Source organism: Myotis nattereri (assembly GCF_964212035.1).
Source record: "Myotis nattereri genome assembly, chromosome: 15".
Taxonomy (NCBI): domain Eukaryota; kingdom Metazoa; phylum Chordata; class Mammalia; order Chiroptera; family Vespertilionidae; genus Myotis; species Myotis nattereri.
In genome coordinates, this window is record NC_138090.1 from 6,755,253 (window position 1) to 6,779,923 (window position 24,671).

Consider the following 24,671-nt stretch of genomic DNA (forward strand, 5'->3'; position numbering starts at 1 on the left):
CTTGCAGATAAACCGGGACTACTCCTTCCTGGACTACATCCTGGGAGGCTGCCAGCTCATGTTCACCGTAAGGCTCCCCCCTCCCCAGTGAGGGTCATGCAAGAGGGACTTTCCGGGGCCCAGGGCTGTGTCTGCCCTGGCGGGTGGGCCTGAGTCCGGGCTTAGCTGCAGGTCAGCGCGTGGCTGCCCACCCCACAGAGTTTGCTGGCAACACCCCTTGGGAAGGAAAAAGCCAACTTCCCCCTCGCTGGCCACAGGCCTTGCTGCCTCACCTGCTCCCTCCCTCCCTCCTTGCTCAGCTCTTTCCACACCGATGCTCACTCTTCCCCCCACATGCCAAACCCCACTCTGCCTTAGGCCTTGCATTTGCTCTTCCTTCTGCCTGGAACTCTCTTTCCTGGAAGGCAGCTATGCTCACCACTATACCACCAACGCCTTCAGGAACTCTCTTTCCTGGAACCTTCTGGTGGCCGCCCTGCCATCCTGCAGGCGGGGCATGGAGGTCGCCCAGTGAGGGGACCTTGTCTTCCCTGTTGCTCTTTCTAGTTCATCCTTTTCAGGGCACTTGCCCCTCTAAGATGATCTGAAGCCTTTCTTGCTCATCCCTGTTGTCCAACCTCTAGCTTATGTTTCTGCTCCGACCTCCAGTGCCTAGCACAGAGCAGACACTCGATAAATACTGCTGTGGCCTGGAGTGTGCCCTGCAGACTTCTGTCCCGGGTCCTCACTCCAAGCGGAGCCTCGGGCCCAGGGGAGAACCTGCTGGTCCCATGCTCTGCCCACCTCCCCACCTGCCTCACGGCCTCCATCACCACCTCTAGGTCCCTGAGGCCTGGAGGTCAGCTGCAGGGTTAATGGGGTTGGGGGATTGGCCCTGTTGACTGTAATTGTCTGGTTACCGCTGCCCCCTCACCCACAGAGAGGCCAGGCAGTCCCATTCCTCCCGCATGCATGTGCCCACTCAGCAGATGGGCACTGAGCACCTCCTGGGTGCCAGGCTCTAGCTGTGCCCCTGCCGGGGTCCCGAGAACTAAGACATACCACCCTGACCTCAGGGAGCCAACCCGCCCCACAGCCACTGAGTCCTAAGGTGGCCGTCTCCCCCACAGGGTCCCTGTCCTAACCCTCAGCGCGTGGCTGCCCCTTGGTGCTGCCCTGCAAGGTCTGGGCTGGGCTTCCCTCAAGGCTGAGAGCTGGTAGAGCCTGGATCCCTGGCCACTGTCAGCCCCAGTCCCTGTGGGGCACCTGCCCGGTGCCAGGTGCCCAGCCCTGGACCCAGTCCTGCTGGGCATGCGTCTTGCCTGCAGGTCTGATTGGGGAGGTGGGCACTGCCCTACCTGGCAGCCTCAGGTCCCAGGCCTCTTAGTGGTCTGAGGGGTGAGGAGGAGTTGGCTTGGGGTGGGTGAGTGTCTGGGAGAAACGGCGGCCTGCCTGGCTCTGTAGGTGGCGGGAGCCTCAGGATAAAGGCCTGGAGATGGGGAGCCAGGGAGCTGGGAGGGTGAAGGGGAAGGAATTTGGGCTCTAAGTTGGCTTTGCACCCCGTCTGGATAATAGACTTTATGCTCAGGCCACGGTGAGCCACAGCTGGCGTGAGAGCCAGAGGAGTGACACAGGTGTCAGACGGCCTTATGGGAGAGGAGCGGGCTCCCCGTGTCCCGTCAGCCTCTCTGTTCCCCGTGGGTGAGAAGGGGAGCTGGGGTCTCTGCTCACACCGGGGGTGTCTCCTGCCCACCCTGCAGGTCGGGATAGACTTCACAGCCTCCAACGGGAACCCCCTCGACCCCTCCTCTCTGCACTACATCAACCCCATGGGCAGCAACGAATACCTGTCGGCCATCTGGGCCGTGGGGCAGATCATTCAGGACTACGACAGGTGAGCAGGGGAGGGACTCCGCACGTCCGTTCAGCTCGGCTCCAGCCTACGCAGCTGAGACGTGGCCCCCCGCCTCGGGGAGTTTCTACCTGAGCGTGAAGATGGGGGAGAAATCATTGGGGTTTCCACAGACCAGTTTACAAGTGAGGCAGGAGCTACGGGAGCTCCAGAGAAAGAGGGAGCCGGGGTGTCGGGGAAACCCCCAGAGAGAAGGGGCCATTTGAATTGGGCCTTAGCGGATGAGGAGGAGTTCGCCACGGGGAACAGATGGAGGAGAGGTGTTCCAGGAGCGGGCGCACAGGATTGAAGGTGGAGTGGCCAGTGGTCAGTGGCCAGAGCTGGGGGGGCAGGGTGTGAGGGAGGGCAGGTGGAAGGAGATGAGGCTAAGCGCCAGGGCCTTGAATGCCAACCAGGGTTCTCCTTTCGGGAGAACGTTCCCAGCCATGAAGGAGGGCTGAGTGCCTTTCACTTCCATCGTGCCTGGTTTAGTGGCTGCATGAGGCCCCGGTGTGAGAAGGATCTAGAAGCTGCATGCAGGCCCATTGGTGAGACGCTCTGTGTCTGCCACAGTGTAGATGGGGTCAAGCCACACCAGCCACCCAGAGGCACGTCTGCGCTCGAGGGTCCTTTGAACAGAGGTTGGCTAGAGGGGGTGAGCTTTCTCTGTGAGTTGCAGACAGAGGGCCCAGCTCTGGGGAGGGGCCTGGGAAGGGCGAGGGCGGGTGGGTGCAGCCCCTGTCCCGTAGTCTAATGGTGATTTTTTTTCTCTCTCTCTTATCAGTGATAAGATGTTTCCCGCTCTAGGGTTCGGGGCCCAGTTACCCCCAGACTGGAAGGTAGGTGAAGCCGGACTCCTGGCCGAGATGGGATGCGAGTGTATCTTCCCAAGATTTGCTTTGGAAAGGTCTGGCGCTCTGCCCAGCCGCCCTGCCTTTGAGTTGCCCCCAAACCCATGCTCCTTTCTCATCCTGAGCCTCCCACAGAGCAGGACAGGGACGCTGTCTGCCCCCCAGTACCCAACTCTGGCGGGGCGGGGGGAGATGAGGAGGATACCAGACTTAGCAAATAAAAACACAAGACACCCATTGAATTTCAGATGAACAAGGTGTGGGTTTTTTTTAGTATAACCATGTCCTAAATATTGTCTGGGAAATGCTTATACTAAAATATCCATTGTTTATCTGAGATTCAAATTTAACTGGGCATCTGTGTTCTGTCTGGAAACCCTAAAGACAGGCAGGGTCATGAGTGCGGAGATGGGACAGCATAGGCTAGAGGAGGGCCCCAACCCCTGCCTGGGAATATCAAGGAAGGCTTCCTGGAGGAGGCGTGGTCTAAGCCAAGAGGGGAAGGGAAAGTAGGGATTCTCAGAGTGACTGGGGGTGGCGCTGGGGCAGGGAGCGTGGCAGAGAGAACAGCCTGTCAAAGTCTGGGCGGCAGAGGAAGCAGGCCAGTTGGAGGAACAGAGGGAAGGTGGGCGTGATGGCCTGTCTGTGGAAGATGGGCAGGACGGAGAGAGAGGAGGCTAGAGAGTGGGGGGCAAGCCCTGCAGGGCCTCAAACGCATATTAAAGAGCAATGGGGGCTGCTGCGGGGTCCACGTGGAGGGTTATAATCCAGGTGGCACTTTTGAAGGCTGGCTGCTGGGCGGGGACTGGCTGGGGTGAGGGTGGGCAGGATGGAGGGATGGAGAGAAGGGACGATGGCCATTTTACAGGTGAAAGAACAGAGGTTCAGGTGACCTGCCCAAGGTCCCATTTGCAGCAGGGGCCTCGATTCCAACCGGGCAGATGGACTCTGAGGTTGATTCTCAGAAGCTGCAGCCCCTCTGATGAGAGGCCTGGGGGGGGGGGGTGCGCACAGGGGCTCCTGCCCCTGCGTGTCTGTCCCAGCCAGTGCGCCCGCCTGTCCACGTTGCATGCCCTCTCCAGAATGAGCGTTCGCTTCCCACCCTCCCCAGGGAGGATGATTTTCACCTGGAGCTTCAGAGAGTGGCCACGGGACCTGCTGGCCATCCTGCGGCAGGGGGCAGGGTCCTGCAGGACCAAAACGGTGCCGGTGCGGTGGGGAGAGGGGGCAGGGAGGGCTGGTGCTGGCAGGCCCAGCAGGAGCCTGTTGCTAGGACACCAGCCAGCTTTCAGAGAACCGCTCCGTGAGATGTTCTCTTGCGCAAAAGCCTCCTTGAAAATGTCACAGGGCCACTCTCGGGAGACCGGGGCTTGGCCAGGCTGGAGTGCCCCGGCGCTGCCCGGAGGGAGGCCGGAACCACGGAAACAGGCGGGGAGAGGACGGAGAACTCTGTCCCATCCTCCCTGCCGGGCCTGACCCCTCCTAGCACCCCCTCCCTCTCATTCTAACTGGCCTTGCTCCTGCCAGGAGCCTCTTTCCTTCCTTTCCACCCCAGGGCCTTTGCATGGGGCCTTCCCCAACCTGTTGCTCCCTTTCACTCACTTCCCACAGTGCTTCTCAGGGAGAGAGCAACCCCTACCCCATCGCCAGGCCTTCTGTGCTATGGGCCCCTCCTCCCTGCGGGGCACTGTCCTCAGGGAACTGTGGTCACTTCTGTCTGTGTGGGCTCAGTGCTGGGGGGGAGGGGGCACTGGCTTCCTCCTCGCTGTGCGCCTGCTCCCGGCATGCACTTGGGGTGTGTGTTTGTTGACAGTGAATTTGGGGCCCAGGGGCCTGTGTAGGCAGAGGTGTTCGTTCTGAAGCTGGGAGGAGCTAGGAGGACTCGCTCCCTGCACTGGGGTCTCCGTTCCTCCCTGACCTGGGCAGGGGCTGAGGGCTTGGACCTTCGAAAGGAGCCAGAGTTAGATGAAGGGAGAGATGGGGCAGAAGGAAGGCCTGGTTGGGGAAACGGAGGCTTACGGAGGGCAGCTCTGAGGTCGGCTCCCTCTACCATCTGAGCCTCCCTCTCCAGTCCTGCCTCTGCCAGGGCCCCAGGGAGCGGTGTCTTAAGTAACTCACGGAGCAGGGCCTGGAGAGGGCCAGGTGAGGTGAACGGGGACCATTGGTTGTCACGGGCCACGGGGAGCCCCAGGACAAAGACCTGTGCCCAGCCGGTCCCCAGGGGCCCCTAATCGGCTTGGTGTGGCCTCCGGGCAGCTGGTTGTTTACCGGCGTTTTTCAGGCAAACCAGGGCAACAAGCGTGGGAGGGGCTGTGCACGGGCAGCACGGACACCTGTCCCCCAGGCCTGTTCCTGGCCCCGCTGTGGCTCACTCATGTGACCTAGGCATCCCTTGGCTCTCTCTGAGCCTCAGCGTTGCCACCTGGGAAATGGAGCAGCTGCCGTAGGTAACCTGAGAGGCCCCAGGTGGAGGCTGACCTCCCACAGCCCCACCCACTTGACCCCAGGCCACGCCCTCCCCCAAAGAGGGGAAAGGAGTTGGGGATGAAGAGGTTGGGAGGCCGAGAAAGGTAAATATCTGTCCCCCGCATCAGGGGGGACTTTTCCCCCTTGGTCTCTAAAATCTCCTAAAATCTGATTTTGTAGGAAATCGTGGGCCCAAGGGAGACCTGTTTCCCTGGCAACCGTTTTCCTCTCTCAGCCCCCTCCATGCAAGCCCCCCTCCAGATCGCTGTAGAGGCTCATGAAGTTGCCATGGCAACGAGGACCTGTGGGGGGCGGCCCTACACCTGGAGCCCAGACTGGGGACAGAGGAATGGGGACCTGGGCAGGGCCAGGGCCCAAGAGGGGCATCCAGGGACTGGCTCCATGCCAGGCACTTAGGGCTGAAGGAGCAAAGAACAGAACCCCGCACCCCCAGACAGGGAGGGGTCTCCTCCTCAGGCCTCCTGCCCACCCTCCCCTCTTGGCGCAGGAGGGCTCCCTAGGGGCTGGCGTCCAACCCCATCTCGAGGCGTGAGGGGCCTGCGTCACTAGCCTTGGCCCCTGGCTGCCCCTCTCCGGGCCTCAGTGTGTCGGTCTGTGAAGTGGGGGCATTGGACTCCCAGCGCCTCCACTGTGGTGTCAGGAGCTAACGCGTGCGTCTGGGGTGGTCTGTGCCCAGACGGGAGCTCCCCCTGGGCCCGACTCTTCACCCTCCTAATTAAAACCCTCAACGCAAGGCAGGGGCACCTGCTGAGGTCCGTGGGTTTATGCAAAGTGAGCGCAGGAGGCGGCCTGGCCTTCCGTAGACGGGAGAGCATGGGCACATTCTAGTCCGCGCTGCGTCTGTTTCATCATCTAAAAAATGGGGTAATAACTGGCTTTTCCCCACTGGGCGATGCGAGGAAGGAACGAGGGGGTGACTGGGAAGCAGGAACATGGGGCGTGGCACGCGGTAGGGAAGGGGGCCGAGTGGGGAGTTGGAACCGGCTGGAGGAGGGAGAGTGGGGGGACCCCCTTCTGAGCTCTGGCTCTCCTGAGGCCTGGGGTTCTGCAGCCACCCAGTCCCACCTGCAGCCCCGATGGGGTCTAGTTCTGGTGCGTGCGTGTTCCCCAAGATCAGGGTGTAATGGTGACAGGGTGTGCGGGGCAGCCTGTGGTGCAGGGGAGCTCTGGTTCTGGCCCCAGCGCACGCGAGAGCTGGTGATGACGGGGCACTCTGAGCGCTCCTAGGCCCGCCGTCTCAGAGGCACCTCTCCCCACTCAGGCAGCCCCGATCCTGACGACGGTTTGGGGTGATGGGGAGGGGTCTCGGGGGCCCTCTCCGTGTGGCTCAGACCCAGCAGTGGAGGTCAAGCAGATGTGGGGGCATCAGTAGCCCTGACCTCGGGGAGGGGGGCAGTAAAGAGCCAGGTGCCCACAGAGGGAGTCTGGGTGCAGCAGGGGGGTGGCCTGGGACCAGGCTTGGGGCCAGGAGGCCGCCAGCTGAGCATCTTCTCTGCATTTCAGGTCTCTCATGAGTTTGCCATCAACTTCAACCCCACCAACCCCTTCTGCTCAGGTGAGCGTCAAGCCTCCCCACACCTGCCCTGGGTTTGCGCTGGGCCACCTTCCTGGGCGGAGGGAGGGCGGAGTACAGGTCTACAGGCTTCCGTACTTTCCTCCTCTCCCCTCCCCCTCCGGCTTTCTCAAAATAAGCAAGATGGGGGCTGGAATTGCAGGTTGGAGTCGGGCGGTCCTGGGTTCAAGAGTAGCTGCTGCCCTTTCCTGGCTGTGTGACCTCGGAGAGATCCCTGCACCTCTGAGCCTTTGGCTTCTCACCTGCCCTAGGAGATGTGATACCTGCTTAGCTCACATCACTGTGGTCAGGTGAGAATTCAGGAGAGCGCTGATCGGAAGCCCTGGGTAGACCAGGAGGGGGTAAGGGTGGCAGATTACATCCCTGCCTCTCACCTCCTGCCAGCTCTGGCTGGGAGGGCCTGGCCCTGCCCCACTCCGCCTTTCACGGAGAGCCTAGGCACCCAAGGGTTGAAGGTTGCCTGGGGCAGGCAGTGGGCGGGCAGTCTGTGCTCAGCCTGTACCCCAAGGCCTCAGAGGATTTCTGAGCCTCAGGGTCAGTCAGGAAAGTACTGGAGGAGGAAGAGGAGCTCCAGGTGGGTATGGAAGAGGGCGGTCCTGCCATCGTGGGACTTTCAGCCTAGGATTTGGCCTGGCTGAGGCACCCCCCTTCCTGGGGGAGCCCCAAAGCTGGCCTGGTTTGTACTTGGAAGGGAAAGGCATCAAGTCCCCAACTTGGGGACGATGCTGACTCAGAAGCCACATGACCCTGCACTCCTGTCTAGTTTGGGGCGGGTCTCCAGAGATATTTTGTCCAAGTGCCTGTTAGTCACCCTCACCGCTGGCCAGAGACCTGCTAGAGAGGACCACAGGGCAGGCGGGATATTCTCGGGCTCAGAATGGTGGCTGTTTACAGAGCACCTACTGCGTGCAGGGGCGGGAGAAGCAGCTCCGTGCCCCCAGCAAGCCCGAGCAAAAGCCACAGCGTGTCCCAAATGGACTTCCTGATGGCTCCCCGGGGCCCTGATGTGTCATCGCAGGCTTTTCCAAGCCTGCTGTACCCCCTCCCGCCAACTGCCCAAAGGTAGATTATCAGTCTCATGAACGGGAAACGGGCTCAGAAAGATTAAACTTGCCGCAGGTTCCACAGCTAAGAAGGTGCAAAGGCAAGATTTGAACTCAGGTCCATCTGACTCCACATTCGGGGCTCTTTATACGGCCCAGCCCCGCCCTCCGGGAGCTTCCAGTGGGAGCATTCGGGGTGAGCAATTGGGATGAGAGAGGGTGCGGGCTGAGGGAGCACCCGGCTGACCTAGACTCTCGTCTCCGAGGCAGGCGTGGACGGCATCGCCCAGGCATACTCGGCTTGCCTGCCCCACATCCGCTTCTACGGCCCCACCAACTTCTCTCCCATCGTCAACCACGTGGCCCGGTTTGCGGCCCAGGCCACGCAGCAGCAGACGGCCACGGTGAGTAGGGGCCCGAGACAAGCCCCTCCCCAGCTCTGAGCCTGTTTCCTTTCTGAAATGGGAGAGGGAAAGCTGCGGGGGTGCTGGGAGCATCTGGGGCAACCTGAATGGGACAGTGTCTGGGACTGGCCTGGGAGTGGCTTTTCATAAAATTCCTGGGGCTTTGGGCTGGAATTGTTTGGATGCCTGCAGCCAGCCAGGCCATTGTCCTGCCCAGCTATTATCCGCTGGAGCCAGCTTTCAAAGGAATGGAAAAAAGACCCGCATTCTTGTTTAAGGGAAAAACCAGGAGGGGGAGTAGGAAGGAAGCCAGCAGCCCTCCACGGCCCTTTCACCTGCTGAGAGCTGGTAGGACTGAGGTGGAGGTGGGGCCTCTACTGCCCTCTGGCTGGATCCTAGGTCTGTGGGGGGAGCCTGGGCCCCGGGAGGGCCAGGAAGGTGCCTGTGTGTTCTGGGAAACTGCTGAGGGCAGAACTGGCCCATTCTCTGAGCAAGTCTGCATCCTGACCAGCCCTAATCCTCCCAGCACTCCAGCCACTTTATGACCTGGTCCTCCCTTGGGAGCCAGCTCCCTCCTGTTGCCCACCCCAGCTCGGGCGTCTCCATCCATCTCTGGGCTGCAGGAGAGGGGCCAGGGCGTGTCTGTTGGCTCCTCTTACACCAAGAATGGCTACTAATAGGTCTCTACTTCTTCCCAGTCCTGGGTCCCGTCTCACCTTGCGCAAAATATGGGGACGGTGGGCTGTCCTATGGTTCGGCCCTGTGAGAAATGGCTCACCTGTCTGAATTCAAATGACGGACTCGGAGACGGAAGTATGGTGAAAATGAGACCTTCAATACCCTCTCGAGAGGGGGCGTCCGTCCCATTGTACAGGCACACCTGGTGCAGCCAGCATAGCCTATTAATTTAGTCCCTCCTCCGGTTCCTCATTGGCTGAGGAACATGTCGCCTAGGCCTTGCTGTCTCCCACTGGGCCATTAAAAAAAGAAAAATTGGGCTGAGGCCTTTCTAGCTGCCTCCACCTCCCCTGTCTAGCTGAGGCAGACGCCCCGGGGTTTCCACCATGATGCTGGCCCACAGGCAGTTCTTGGTTCCTCTTCCCTCCTCCCTCCATTCTGTCTGCCCTGGGGAAATTCAGCAAATTCCCTCAAAAGCCAGCCATGTGAAGATGGATCACAGAGGTCCATTTCCTGCAGTCCCAAGCTCTGGGGGCCCCCAAAACCCTGTTCATACTCCAGCGCCCCCACATCATGGCCGTGTGACCCGCAGCAGGTTGCTTAAGCTCTCGGACCTGTTTGCTCACCTGAACACTGCAGGTGATGGCACAGCACTTGCCTGCCAGCAGCACGGGGCGGATTCAGCCAGATGAGCATGCACAGCGTCCCACGCACAATGAGCGCTCGGAGTGTGGGTGGCTGCGTCTTCTGGGGCCGTCTCTTGGGCCAGCATTTGGTGATGCCGAGCACATTTAGGCCCGAGGCAAAAGAAAACAATCGGTGCATTAACTGATACTTTTATACAGCCGCTTTGGGGGGAATGCTTGGTGTGGCTTCACCCTCCCTGTTCCCAGGCACACGCACACGCATGCCCACGCACAGGAAAGAGAGCAGGTGGTAGGAAGTGTCTCTCTAGGCAGAGCTGTACTCCATTCATTCACACAACACATCTTTTGTTTTTAAATATATTTTTTATTGATTTCAGAGAGGGAGAGAGATGGAAACATCAATGATGAGAAAATCATCAATCAGCTGCCTCCTGCACGCCCCCCACTGGGGATCGAGCCCACAACCTGGGCAAGTGCTGTGACCGTAATTTGAACCATGACCTCCTGGCTCCTAGGTCGATGCCCAGCCATGCTGTCTGGGCCACACAACCCGTCTTTACTGAGAATATTTCTGTGTAGTACAGGGGGGGGGGGGGGGGCTCTGTGATACGCAAGACATGGCCTCTGTCCTCCCAGAGCCTACAGTCTGGGGGGGGGGGGGGGGCGGGCCAGAGAGCAGCAACCGAGATGTAAGGCGATTAAGCTACGGTGACAGAAGTAGAGTCATAAAGGTGGCACCCGACCCAGAGGGCGCAGGAAGGCTTCTTGGAAAAGTGATGTCCAGGCTGAGACTTGGAGGATGCTTGAGAGTTAGCCTCGAGTTGTGTGTGTGCACCTGCATGTGTGAACATGCGTGTGTGCATGCATGTGGAGCACCCCAGATGGAGGGAACAGCATGTGCAAAGCCTGGAGGCATGGTGTGTGGGCATAACTGAAGGAGAGTGTGGTGGGAGAGGGCTGAGCCAGCTCCCACAGGGCCGTGGGGAGCCACTGAAGGGTGTTAAGAGGTTCTGGTGGGGCCAGAGGACTCCTCCCACGGGCCTTCATTTTCCCCTCTGCTCTGGCCCATAAGACTCGGGCCATCTTGTCCATGGCCCATCCTGGTTGGCCTCCTAGGTGTCTGGTGTTCCCGTGGAGGGGACCTGGGAAGCAGCCTGGACCCTGGGAATTTCCCCCCTCCCACTCCCACCCCAGGGCCCTCGGCAAACCCACTTCTCAGAAATAAGCCAGGGAGTGCAGACTGACTAGAACTGTGTGGTCAAGTCAGGTTCTTATCAATCCCATCACAACGTTAAATGGGTTGGTGGCTGGTTACAGCCCTAGAAACCCAAAGAGCCTCCGGCAAAGGCAGAGGATGCAAGGCGGTCCCTGAAGGGTGCTGGGAGTCTGGGTTTGGGGTTCAACCTGACAGTGATGGGCTGTTTCTGGAGCACAGACAGGGTGAGATGGCCTGTGAGGTGGAGGAGAGGGTACAGGGGGCTATCCTGAGGATTGTTCAGGGTGTGGGGGAGGTAGGGGTGCCCCAAGGAGGAGCCCCATGGGCAACGCTGCAGTGGAAAGAGCTCACGGTGGGGGGAGACCCTCAGGTGGGTTTGGGAGCTGAGGTTGGGAAGGGTGTGCCAGGCGGAAGTAAACCAGAAAGGCTCCCATGGAGGTGGGACATCTTGGGGTAGCGCAGACCAGGACTGTCTGTGGGGACAGCAGAGCCCCTTCCCCCCTCCTACTGCCCGGCTCTGCCCTTCATTCTCCTCGTCCACAGCCCCTCCCAGGTCCCTTCTGAGCTATCTTGGAGGGTGGGGGGGCGTAGACCCCTGGGGTTGTAATGAACCCTAGAGGCTCCTGGACAACCTGGGCTCTGCCTACGATGGGCAAGGAGCCCAGGACTTCCATTGCCAAGGCTGGTGACCCCAAGCTGAGGACAAACGTGAGTGTGGGCATTGTGACGAGCTGGTTGGTACCCAGCAGGTGAAAGTCCAGTGCCACGGCTCTGGACCTCGCCCTGGGCTGCTATGTTGGACACTCTGGCCTCCTGACGCTAGGGTGCTGGGTGAGGGTGCAGGCCCCACTCCTGGAGAGACAATGCAGGCAAAGGAGGGCGCTGTGGGAAGAACCCCAACGTTGGAGTCAGCTAGGCTTGGTTCAGAACTGAGACTGGCTGGGAGGCCTGAAGTCACTTAACCTCACAGTGCATCTTCTCTAAAGGAGACTTGCAGTGGGAAGGTGCCAGGGAGGGCCTGTGCAGGCCCTGTGTTCACAGGGACTTCCTCACCCAGATAGTTGGTGCCCACTGCCCTGCAGCAGCTCAGGCCCTGTCCGTGCCCACCTCCCAGGACAGGGCTGAGGGAGGCTCAGGCCTGCGCGCTCCAGGTCTCCCAGGGCAGACGTGTGGCTGACTGCATGGGGAGCCAACAGGGCCGCGAGGGGTGGAGGATGGGAGGCCTCTTTGCCAGGCCTCTCAGTTCCTGTCTTCTTGCCAGCTGGGTGCCCGGGAATATTTCTGGTGGGATGGAAGCACCCGACTTAGGGAAGGGTTGCTGGGGTGGGGGGCTGGCAGCAGCAGCCCTCCACTGCAGGGGTTCAGGCCACCATCTCCATAGCAACAGGGATGCCCAGTCAAGGGTTTGATCTCTTAAAGGCACAGTGCAGGAGCCAGCCTACTGCTGCCAGGACTGGGATTAGGACCATGGGTTCATGCCTCCATGTGACTCACCCCCTCCTTCCTTCCAGTTTGTGCTTGGGGGACAAGCAGGAGAGCAAGGCATCCTAGGGGCTGAACTTGTATCCCCTGTACGTCCCTCAGGGAGCAAACGGGCGTGAAGGTGGCCAAATGCTGACCTGGGGGCTGACTTGGGCCTGCCGTCCACGACCTTGACTGGTCTGGGCCCCAACTTCCTCTCCTGAGAGGCGGAAGGGTCGGCGTAAAAGGCAGAAGCTCTAAGCAGAGATTAGGCAGCTCCGAGGGCTCCTCTATTTATGGAGGGAAAACCGAGTTCCCCCGGAAAGGGGCCAGAGGGTGCCAAGGACAGAGCCGAGTTGAAAACGAAGTCTCGGGCTGAGACTGGGTCGCGCTTTAAACGGACAAGAGGGCCGCAGGGGCCCCGGTACTGAGGTGGCTGGGACCCGGCTACAGCTGGGGACACTTCCTCCCATGGGTCCGAGGGCTGTGAAGGGCGGGGATGGGATGGGAGGGGGAAGGGGCCTCAGGGCCCTGTTGAGTGCCCACTGACCTCCCCACAGCAATACTTCATCCTCCTCATCATCACGGATGGCGTCATCAGTGACATGGAGGAGACGCGGCACGCCGTGGTGCAGGCTTCCAAGCTGCCCATGTCCATCATCATCGTGGGCGTGGGCAACGCCGACTTCGCTGCCATGGAGTTCCTGGACGGGGACAGCCGCAGGCTGCGCTCCCACACGGGGGAGGAGGCGGCCCGAGACATCGTGCAGTTCGTGCCCTTCCGAGAGTTCCGCAACGTGAGTGGGGGCCAGGCTGGGGAGGGGCGTCACTGGGCCCCAGGAGCCATAAAAACCAAGGATGAAGCTTGGGATTGTCTGCCCAGTCCTAGGCTCCCCCATCCTCAGCTCCACTGGCTGAGCATTTCCTGCGGGCCTACTAAGTGCCAGGTGCCATGTCAGGCCCTGCCCTGGACAAGACCATGTGATACTGTGAACACTGGCTTCAGAAGACCTGCCCTCTAACTCTGACCAGAAGTCAGTTACCCGCGTGAGGCAGATCTCAGGAGACAAAGGGGCAAGAGCAAAGGCCTAGAGGTGAGAGGCTTTCCTCATACACCTGGCCCGGCCGCCTCACGTCCCAGATGGGAACCCGGCCCCTCTCAGGACGGCTCCTCTCCCTCAGGGCCTCCGCAGGGAGGACTGGCTCCTGGAGGGACTGTGCCAAGTGCAGGTGACCCCAGGTCGGCCCGCGGGAGGCTGTGGCTGGGCCCATGAGGAGCCTCTCAGATGCCACCCTGTACTGCCAGCCTGGGGCCTGCCTTTTATCTGACCAGAGGCACACTGTGTGGCCTTGGACAAGTCCTTGACCTCTTTGGGCCTCAGTTCTCTCAGCTATAAGGCCCCCCTCCCCCTTCCCCCACGTGCTCTGGCTCAGCAAGTACCAGCAAGAACGGACCACTCTTGCCCTAGCCAGTTTGGCTCAGTGGATAGAGCATCGGCCCTCAAACTGAAGGTCGGGAGTTCAATTCCCGTCAAGGGCATGTACCCGCCCTGCTCCCCTGAAGGGCTCGTTTGGGAGGCAACCAATCAATGTGTCACTCTCACATCGATGTTTCTCTCTCTGTCTATCCCCCTCCCTTCCACTCTAAATATTAACAGAAGAATATCCTTGGGTGAGCATTAACAACAAAAGAACTGACCGCTCTGTTGTACCGGTGGTCTCACATCCCTGCCCAGTATCCTCCGGGTTTGCCTGAGACGGTTCAGTTCCTTCTCTGGAGCATTAGCCGTCTGAGGACAAATGCCGGGCACTGGCCCTCACTCATGCCCACCGCAGTGACCGAGCACCCCGGTGCCTGGGTGTCCAGCAGCGAACCAGTCACGGCCCACTGATGCCAGCCAAGGTGCTGGGGATGTGTTTGCCACACGAGTAGGCTGTGCAGCAGCTTGCCTCCCAAGGGCTCTTGACCCGAAAAGCCCCCCCCAGACAAATTCTTTCTAAAATGTTACTCCCAGGCACCCCAAGTGCTCAGGGTAAGAGTTACACTTAGTCCGGCTGGTGTGGCTCAGTGGTTGAGCATCAACCTATGAAACAAGAGGTCATGGTTCAATTCCCCATCAGGGCACATGCCCAGGTTGTGGGCTCCATCCCCAGTGGGGGGCGTGCAGGAGGCAGCTGATCAATGATTCTCTCTCATCAGAGATGTTTCTATCTCTCCCTTCCTCTCTGAGATCAACAAAAATATATTAAAAAAGAGTTACATATAACTCGAAGGTACTGCTAACGGTGGGACTTCAGGCAGGGCCAGGGATGAGGGACGCCAGTTTAGACAGCCTGGCCCCAGCCGATCTGTCCAGGGACGCCTTCGGGAGCAGCTCTCTGAGAAGAGTGCCCCTCACAACTTCTGCTCAGTAAGCCTTATTCTCTCCCTCTCAACCCCCCTCCACCCTGCAGGCAGCAAAAGAAACCTTGGCAAAAGCCGTGCTGGCGGAGCTGCCCCAGCAAGTTGTGCAGTATTTCAAGCATAAAAACCTGCCCCCCACCAACTCGGAGCCCGCCTGAGCCAGCCCCCAGCAGCAGCATGCGCCAGCCTCCCGCCCGCCCCAGGAACGTGCACGCTCGCCCTGCTTCCTTACGGGGGCTTTTTTTTTTTTTTTTTTTAACCGATCCACATTTATTTTTTACAATCGGACCTCCACCCCCGTGTCCCCCAGCCCAGCTGGGCTTCCTTTGTTGGAGTCGACTGGTGATGCTTCCAGGCCAAACGGGCCTCCTCTCCTCCTGTCCCCGCCACCCCTGAGTATTGAATGTACTTTGTATAATTTTTGTGGAATTATTACTGTTATTAAAGAGAATAAAATTTTTACAATCATGACTAGCTGCCGACTGAGAGAACGTGTCCCTGGCTCACACTCTGCGCCGCAGCCCGCACCTAGTTCCTGCTCCAACAGCATCTGCTCGTTACACTCGGGGTAATAAGGAGGCTCAGGCGTCCCTGTGTCAGCGCCTTCCTCAGCCGGGACCCAGTGGGCTCACTGCACAGGGAAATGAACAGGAAAAGTCCTTCCCCAGCAAGCCTTCTGTTTGGGGACCTGCATCCCACATGAACAGGAAGACTTCTGTTGAACTGGGACGGGGCCCGGCACAATGCACATGCTCAATAAACTGTGGGTGAACAGAATGCACAGGCCCCACCAGCGACTGGGTTTCCTGGCCCCTGCAGAGCCCACACCAGTGTTTCGGATGCTCGAAAAGGGCTCAAGGAGCCTGTGTATAACCAGTAACTGACATTCACATTAAGCACCATTTATACTGGAGTTCCCCCATGTTGGCCCAGCCAGCACCACATGGTCACCACCTTCTTCCTCTTGGTCCGAACCTACACACACAGGCCAGCAGTCCCTGCCACCCATCTGCTGCCCTTCCAGGCACCTCAGACACCGGTGTCTGCCTGTGGGAAAGGCTCTCTGGCCTCAGGATGCCAACAGGGCTGCTCTGGGCTCAGACCACGACACCAGCCAGGAGACCCTCCTCTGAGTCCCCTGCCACCCACAGTTCCCGGCCCTCGCCCACACAACGCATCTTTCTCTTACCCACCTCCCCTGGGGGCCCACACAGAGGCCTGTGTAGAACCAATAACGGACGTTGACAGTAAGCGCCGTTCCCCGCTCCGTGTTTAAGTGCTTCGCAGGCATAATCCTGATGAACCCTCCCAACAGCCCGTCCAGGACCATTTCAGAGACGCGCACACAAGCAGGCAGCTGGTCGCATCTCTCAGAGGCAGAGCCAGACCTTAGATCCGGGTCTGGCAGACTCCAGAGCCCACACTTGCCCGCTGCATTGAACGTCCTCCCTGAGCCCTCCAAGGGTCTCTGCTGCAGCTGTTAGTTTGTGCTTCCTCTCTACTGGACCTGGGAAGCCACTCACCTTGACCTCTCCCAGGTCATGCTTACTAGTGGGGGCTACACCTGGGTGGTGCACCAGGCAGGGTCCTTTCTATGGGTGCCTGGTGACCTCAGGAGCCAGTGTCTACCTGGTAGAAGTGAGTGAGGGATATCTCCATCCTAAATTTTCTTTGCTTTTTCATCCGAAGTTTTCAATGCGTCTGCTGATTCTGTAGCCACCAAAAGTCAGCTAAAATATCCTGTAGGGACACCCTTGCTTCTCCTGAGAGGGCTGCAGGGCTGCCTGGAGCCCTGATCCCCCCAAGGACATTGGGGAGTCACACAAAGGTCTCCTTGCTGTTTTTCTGGAGGGGCTGAAGATGACAGCTGAGCCATATACCCACGGCTAGGACACCCGAGCCAAGGAACCGCGTGTGCCTGAGCAATTAACATTTAGCTGAGAGGGAAGCGCACAGAACCAGCTGCTGGTGGCAGCTCTGACGACCAGATCTGACCCTTCGTCCTGTCAGTGTTCTCGCTACAACTGAGGAATGCCAGCAGGATGCACAGACCTGCCACAAAGCACCACAAAGCACCACTACCGGGAGCTTCGGCCCCCGCCTGCACACGGGGAGGCTGGCCTAACAATGCTGATGGGATGGCTACTATCCACTGAGCACTGTGCCAGCTACCACACCGAGGAGCTACCTAGGTGACCTCACCCTTGCTAGGAAGTTGGTGTCGCTGTTATTCATCGAGGAGGAAACAGGCCCAGAGGTTAAGGGCCTTGCTCAAGTGACCCAGGTAGTGCATGTCTGGTCCAAGCTCACAGCCACTGTGGCACCTCTACGGAAGGTAGAACCGGGCCAAGTTCCCAGGAAGAAGCAGGGGAAATGTCTTGGGCAAAGGAAGCGTCTCTCTTGGACGGAAAGAAGGCAGCCAGAAGGGAAGACCCTGAGGCAGAGAGTGAAAAAAATGCCAGGGACGAGCCTGAGACACATCTAGTTCGGGCCTGACTTGCAGTCCAGGATACTCCTGACAAAAGCTCGCGCACCCGCCCCACCCCCTGAATGCGAAAAGCCAGCCGTCCCTCCTCCCGAAAAAGACATAAACAGGTCACGGCCACCTCGGTAGGTCCAGTCACATCAGCCTCCCTGTTCTTCACCGATGCCGTGGTTGCTTTGAATTTCATGCTCCCCTTCTCCCCGCCCAGGTGGGTGACAGGGCCACAGCTAGAGAGGGCACGAAATGACACAAACTAGATCAGGGATGGCAAACCTTTTGAGCTCGGTGTGTCAGCATTTTGAAAAACCCTAACTTAACTCTGGTGCCGTGTCACATGTAGAAATTTTTTGATCTTTGCAACCATAGTAAAACAAAGACTTATATTTTTGATATTTATTTTATATATTTAAATGCCATTTAACAAAGAAAAATCAACCAAAAAAATGAGTTCGCGTGTCACCTCTGACATGCATGTCATAGGTTTGCCATCACTGAACTAGATAATCCAAATAGAGCTGGCAATAGGATTCCTCACAGATGAGCTTTCTCCCTTGCATAGTTCAAGAGCTGTGAGGATACTGCCAGTCAGGCCCTAGCCCGTGTGGCTCAGTTGGTTGAGCACTGTCCCATGCACCAAGAAGTCAGTCGCTGATTCAATTGCAGGCTTGTTCCCCAGTAGGGGGCGTGCAGGGGGCAGCCAATTGATGTTTCTCTCTGACTCTCCTTCTCTAAGATCAGTAAAAACGTTTTTTTAAAAACTTTGTACCTTTTATAAAAATATATTTTTATTGATTTCAAAGAGGAAGGGAGAGGGAGAGATAGAAACATCATGACGAGAGAGAATCACTGATTGGCTGCTTCCTGCACACCCCACGGTGAAGACTGAGTCTGCAACCTGGGCATGTCCCCCAACCAGGAATCGAACCGTGACCTCCTGGTTCATAGGTCAGTGCTGGTCAGGCTCAATAAAAACATTAAACATAATCATAATTATTGCCACTCAAGATAACATAAGCAAGTGTAAAGAAACCCACTCTGAACTTGGTTTTTATCCCTCAGGACTAGTCATAAAACCCGTTATCTATTAAGACAGGAGCAGTGCTTCCTCTGTTTTCCTGTTCTCTGGGTCTGAACCACACGGTCTCCACTGGATGCTTTACAAGGCTGCTTCCTCCACTGGACAGACCAGGTCCTGCTTTGCTATTCGGGATTCCCACAGAGCCTGTGTTTCATCCCAACGCCCCACACTAGCCGGTACAACAGAATACGATCAGTGATCACCGGCGATTCTCAGTCTCGCCTGAGACACACACGTGAGCAGAACTCTGTCTGAAGAGCCTCAGCCTTCGCCACAATCTAGCTGCTCTGGTAGATGGGGAGGGAGTTGGGAGCACAGATTCAGTGCAGCAAAAGCAAGAGCCTGTTATTAGCCCTCAAATTTAGTATGTTTTAAATTCCTGCAATGCTTTGTTAACTTCCTCCAACGTAACAGAGGCCGTGAGGCCGCGTAATGGCCTCTTATTCAGTCACACCACACAAAGAGGGTGCCTCTGATTCCTCGGTCTGCCTCCTGGAACGTTCTGTAATCCTGACAGCACGGGTCGCAGGGACAATGAAGCAGAGAAGCAGAAGGTGCCTACGTCAGCTTTACCTACACGCCTTGTTTGTTAGAATGGAACCGACGTGCCTGGGCAGCCGGTCAGGAACAATTAGCACAGAGTGGCTTCTAAAACGAGGAAGAAACCTCAGGCATCAGCTCCGGGTGAAGGGGAGCCGCCATCTGCCCATGGGCACTGGAATGCCACTGCACGGGAAGGGGGAAGGAGCGGGTTGGATGAGATCCAGGGCCTCTCTGCCCACGTTAACACCGAGCAGCTTCTCTGCCTGCCAGCCTCACAGTGTCACACATCCTGTGTGTCTCCGTCTCACACCCGAGGGGGGAGAAACAATTGGCGTAGGAAGCCGGGGGAAAGAACCCGCACAGGCCCGTTCTCCTGAAGCAGGGGGCCTACAGGTTTGGTTTGGTTAATCCTCACCTGAGGACATTTTCCCTTGATTTTTTAGAGAGTGGGAGGGAAGGGGAGAGACAGAAACATCTATGGAAAGAGACACATCAACCGGTAGCCTCCCCCACACACCCCGACCAGGGCTGGGGATCGAGCCTGCAACCCAGTTATATGCCCTTAACCGGAATCGAACCCGGGACCCTTCAGTCCACGGACTGACACTCTATCCACTGAGCCAAACCGGTAGTTTTTTTTTTAAAACTACCTCTGTCCTTGAGGCCTCCATACCAGTCTCCCTCCATCCTTTTCTCCCTCCGTCTCTGAGACACAGAGGTGGACCAATACCTCTAGGTCTTGGCGGCTCACCCGCTCGGAGCTGCTCTGTGTGGGAAGGGAAAGGAGGAGAGGCAGCAGAGAAAAGGAGGGAAGGACCAGGGCGGCACCTCTAAGCTAGACATAGCTCCCAGAGTTAGAAGCCACAACTATAAAAGTATCAACCAAAGAGGAACCTCGACAGAATACAGAGCATAGTCCGAATATGCGGGCGGGTCCCCTAGGAACCCAGGAGCCGCCAAAACTAAGCCATCTTGTCCACAGACCTAGCAGCACTTGTGATTTCTGCCTCTGATAAAATAAGGCCTACGTCTGCTTCTCTAAGGTTTAGTCTTTTTTTTTTCCTTTTAAAAAAATATTTTTATTGATTTCAAAAAAGAAGGGAGAGTGAGGAGATAAAAACATCAATGATGAGAAAGAACCATTGATCGGTTGCCTCCTACATGCCCCAGCCTGGGGATCAAGCCCACAACCCAGGCATGCGCCCTGATCAGGAAGTGAACTGTGACCTCCTGGTTCATAGGTCGACGCTCACCACTGAGCCATGCCAGCCAGGCTAAGGCTGAGTTTTAAATGGGATTAGCTAAAGGGAGGAGAAAGACTTTTCTCAGAGTAAGGAAACACCTCACAGTGAAAGATGAGTGCAAAGGGACACGCCCTGCAGATGTAGTTTTTAATCTTAGTCACACAACATCAAGAACTGGTTGGTTCCAGGGGAGTGCGCCAGTTCATTACCTGGACCAGTTCTCTCCGTCCCATCGCCACAATGCAGTGCCACCAAACAATGTGTTCATCTAGGAGAGAATGTTTAAAAGAATGGCCCTTGCTTCCCTGTGCTGTTCAGAAAGGAAAAAAACCAAACCAAACCAAACAAAAAACCACAAGAAAGCAACATAACCCAAACCCTGTACCAGCCAGCTGCCCTGTCTTCCCAGGGCGTTTCCAGTGGGGTTTCTGCCGGGCCCTGACCCCACCCCACATGAGTGAGGAGAGAGGCAGGGGCCGGACTGGGCATCTGCACCGGAGTGGAAAGAGAAACCAAACACAGGTGGGCGCCGGCACATTTTTAGACGCGGTTAGAATGTCCCGGTGTGCACAGGAAGCAGGCAAAGAAGTTTTCTGAGGGAGGCAATGCCTGCAGGCAGATGAGCCATCTGTGTACTCTCGGGGAGGAGCTCCCTGGATAAGGACACAGAAGCTAGGGGGCCTCGAGGAAGCTGTTGGTTCGGAAGATGGAGGAGACGATCTTGCCGGTGGCGTTGATGGTGCCTTCGCTGTCCGAGCTGGACTCGGAGTCGCTGCTCCCAGAGTAGGCGCCCAGGCCTGGGAGGATGCCGATACAGACCGCAGCCGAGGGGCAGTGGATGGAGGGACCACTCAGGGACGTGCTTCCAAGAGACACGCAAGACGAGGCTTCTGCAAAGGAGGAGGGAGGACTTTAGCTTCATCACCCTCTTCCACAGTTGATGGTCTGCTTTCCATGCGCCAGGCACTGTGCCAAGGGCTTTCCCAGGGAAGCCTCAAAACCAGCCTGTGCGGGCGACACTACTGTCACCCTCTAGCTCACCTCCTCCTTTACATCTGAGAGAGCGGAAGCCACAGCCAGAGATCATTTTAAGACCCTGGGGAATGTCACCAAGTGTGGGGCGCGGTTACGGTGTTTGGGCCAGGTTCAAGTCTCGGACTAATGAAAGGACAGGGTCCTCTCACTGGCACGTGCAAGTCCCAGCTGGAGGGCAGGGCCCACCCAGCACAATTATAGCCAACGGCTGTGGTTGTAAGCTTGAACCTATGGTCCAAACACGTAACCCCAAGTAGAGTTCAGGTGCATGTAGTTGAGTAGGGTTGGAGCTCACGAGAATGCTGTAAACAACGTGATCACGCCCCCGCTTTGCCTCGTGACACCTGCTATAAAATAAAGACACGGCTTGTGGGCGCTGGCGCGGTCTCCTCATCAGGGAGCAGCGTTCCACCGAGACCCAGCTTTCATTCTCTTATCTGTCTTTCCTTAATCCTTTCACCCCGCGCGCCCCCCCCCCCGACTCAGTTTACCTTTGGCTGCAACAACCAAGTAGGTCGAGGCCCTCTTGCCCCAGGACACCCCAGTTACACTGCCACCTCAGTGACAGAGAGCCTCAATCTAGAGAACGCAGGCCTTAAAGATTAAAGGAAAAGTTAAGAGGTCCACTCCTCCTTCTTCCTTCTAAATGTTCCCAGCCTCACTCAGCCATTACAACAACCGCCATGCAAGTTTGAGCCCTCATTTTACTGGTGAGGGAGGTCAAACCACCTGCTAGGTAAAGGCCCCTTAGAGGAGAAAATGTTAAACTAAATCTGAACCAAAAAATCATGCACTGAAAAGATTCCTGAGCTCTTCACTGCAGAGGAAGAGCTGGAGTTCAAACTTCACCATCTCAACTGACAAGGGTACTATATTCTAGGGTTTGTCTTAACGAAGCCCGAACTAATAGCTCATGTAAATACCGAAAGGATACATGGTTCCTAGTATATAAAATCGGGGGTAAGCAGGAAATACACTGAAAAGCTCAGAGAGATCGCAAATGCCCCGGCACAGAGGTCAGGACTAGAATATATCTCCTTTTCTTACTGGAAGGTCTAATAAGGGGGAAAGCTGCTAAGGTAGGCAGCGTTAAAAGAGGGAGAGATAGAAAAGTGGAATGAGAGCTGACAGTGCCTGCAGAGATGGCCGTAAGGCACAAGAAAGTAGAGGCAAGTATCTGTAACAAATATAAAAAACTTACAAGGTATAACAAGTTCTTCTGAAACCAACCAACCAATAACCAAATGGAAAAGTGGACAAAAGACATGAACAGTCACAGAAAAAGGAGATGAATTTTAAACACAGGAGAATAAACAATATGTAAGAAGGGAAAGGAAGGGGAACAGGCATCTTTCTATTTTGCTGGGGGAGGGGCGAGGGCAGTTCAGCAATGTCCTTCAGTCGTACATGACGTTCCTACGAGACCATGCCCCGCAGCACTGCCGACAGCAGCAAGTGTGCAGACCATCGAAACGTCCATCAATAGGGGATCATTTAAGCAATGGACCACTCTTCAGCTGCCAGGAAGAGTAAACATCTCTGTTTACTGTATCAAATGGTCCACAAAACACTGTGCTAAATGAGAAAGACAGGGGTGCGTGTAAGGTACAATTTGTGTGTGTGGTGGGACATGCCCAGGTTTATGCATGATAATGTCTGAAAAAAAGACATTAAAAATTGGTAACAGGGGCTGCTCTGGGGAAAAAAACTCAGTGTTTGGGAAACAGGAGAGACAACTTTCTACTCCACACTCCTTTGTCCCTTTAGAATTTTCTATTATGTGCATATACTACCTATTCAGGCAAATTTTTTTTAAAGGTAAATGCAAAAATCCAAAGAGCATCCTGGGCCACTTAAATTAGGGAGGATCAGTCCCATGTCTCGGAGACCACAGGCATCCAGTATTACAGCCAGGAGGGCGGGGGACCACTGGGCAGCCCTAGAGACAACAGGGATTGCTTGTCTATATTCTCCTCTAACCATGAGTCTCCGCAGGACAAGGGTTCTTTCTTCCCCATGCCACCCACTGGGCATACAGCACAGGGCCTGGCACAGAGCGGGCCAGTGCCCACAATGTGTGAGAATGCAGGAAAATGTGTTCAAGACATGGAAGCGTTTCACTGCAAATGGCAAAAATCTTTTTTGGGGGGTGGTAAAAATGTTGGGGGGTGGACATGACATTATACTGTATGCCATTCACTGTGTTAAGTTACATATATAATGTACTTTCAGTATTCTGTTAGAAAAATATTTAGGATATGAGTCAGTTACTTAGAAAAATAGCTGCTCAGTGAGATTTGACATTTTATTAAGTATTTCAGGGTGACTTTCTTAGAAAAGAAGGACAAGTGTAAAGTACCTGTGAGGACCAGAGCTGGCCGAAGGGAAGGGTGGACGGCAGCCTCAGAAAGGCAACCAAAGATCTAGAACTCCGTGGCATCAGCAGAGTTCAAGCCAAAAAACCAAATCTCCCAATTATCTAGGAGGTTTCAAGAAAGAAAAGAGACTACGCCTCTGACAAATTTCATTCCAAAAGCAGTTAACTGTCCAAAAAGAACAAAATGGTGCCCTCTGATCTCAGCCATTTGGTGAAGTTTCCTGCCAACTTCTGCAATTGCAGGACCACATTGTCACAGCAAATTAACACTGAAAATTACTAACAGAGAATGTGCTTGCGATTCAGACAGCTGCGTGACTTGAGAGGAGATGGGGTCAGCGTGTGCATTCTGCGCAGAGCTCAAGCCCAGAAGCTCCAGTGGGGGAAGCCTGCCTCTCCCTGGGGCCACAGAACTATCTTCTGGGGGACCAAGGGGACAAATCCTCCTACTGCTAAGGACAAGACCCTGAAGCAAGACACAGCAGACATTTCTCCTGTGTGGCCTTAGCTCCTAGCAAAAGAAGGTATTTCTTGCCCAGCTTCTGCTGTACGAACGGAAGGGGGAGGAAGAAGGCGTTTAGAATGCCAAAAAGGATGGCTCTGAACACGTGTGCGCCTCACTGTAAAGACCCCCCCGTTTTCCTTTCCACTGACTCACGCAAATACTTCCTACCAGGGACTAAGCACCAGATGCAGAGCTACGAATTACCTGGCTGAGATATGTTTAAGACTTCCATGAAGTATACACAGTATACACTTATGCTATTTAAGCAGCCACAGTATATTCTTTTTGACCTAATAACTCCATGTATTTAACCTGATATTTGTGAATATGAAAAACGATGCATGTATAGGATTATTTAATACAATATCATAAAAGTGAAAGCTATCTAAACGTTCATCAATAAAAAATGGGATAAATATACTATGTAAAACCATATGATGGAATACTAGACAGCCTTAAAAAGGAATGAAGAGCCTGGCCAGTGTGGCTCAGTGACTGAGCATCATCAACCCACGAACCAGGAGGTCACAGATTCCCAGTCAGGGCACATGCTTGGGTTGCAGGCTCCATCCCCAATGTGGGGCATGCAGGAGGCACCCGACTGATGATTTTCTCTCATTGATGTTTCTCTCTCTGTCCCTCCCTCTCCCTTCCTCTCTGAAATCAGTAAAAATGTATTTTTTTTAAAAACTAGATTATACAGCAAAAGGTATCAGCAACAGTTGGCCATTACCGGTGCTCAGCAGATACATATTTTAAAATATCCATTA

The 24,671-nt window shown here is 56.2% G+C and overlaps 3 protein-coding genes across 5 annotated transcripts in view; 2 read left to right on the forward strand and 1 right to left on the reverse strand.

Annotated features, from left to right (window-relative positions):
* Positions 1 to 15,108, forward strand: part of CPNE2 (copine 2) — a 38,305-nt gene extending 23,197 nt beyond the window's left edge. The window contains exons 10-16 of the mRNA XM_081107585.1: positions 8 to 67; positions 1,740 to 1,873; positions 2,655 to 2,709; positions 6,712 to 6,763; positions 8,095 to 8,228; positions 12,791 to 13,027; positions 14,685 to 15,108. Coding sequence (XP_080963711.1) covers positions 8 to 67; positions 1,740 to 1,873; positions 2,655 to 2,709; positions 6,712 to 6,763; positions 8,095 to 8,228; positions 12,791 to 13,027; positions 14,685 to 14,792 — 780 coding nt within the window. The 3' untranslated portion in view covers positions 14,793 to 15,108. The remainder of the gene's footprint in view (positions 1 to 7; positions 68 to 1,739; positions 1,874 to 2,654; positions 2,710 to 6,711; positions 6,764 to 8,094; positions 8,229 to 12,790; positions 13,028 to 14,684) is intronic.
* Positions 1 to 24,671, forward strand: part of NLRC5 (NLR family CARD domain containing 5) — a 940,085-nt gene that overhangs the window by 83,340 nt on the left and 832,074 nt on the right. The gene's annotated exons all lie outside the window — the stretch shown is intronic.
* PSME3IP1 (proteasome activator subunit 3 interacting protein 1) overlaps positions 20,095 to 24,671 on the reverse strand; it is a 29,469-nt gene continuing 24,892 nt past the window's right edge. For all 3 annotated transcript variants that reach the window (XM_081106665.1, XM_081106667.1, XM_081106666.1), the window contains exon 7: positions 20,095 to 20,874. In XM_081106665.1, the coding sequence (XP_080962791.1) occupies positions 20,657 to 20,874 (218 nt within the window). In that variant the 3' untranslated portion in view covers positions 20,095 to 20,656. The remainder of the gene's footprint in view (positions 20,875 to 24,671) is intronic.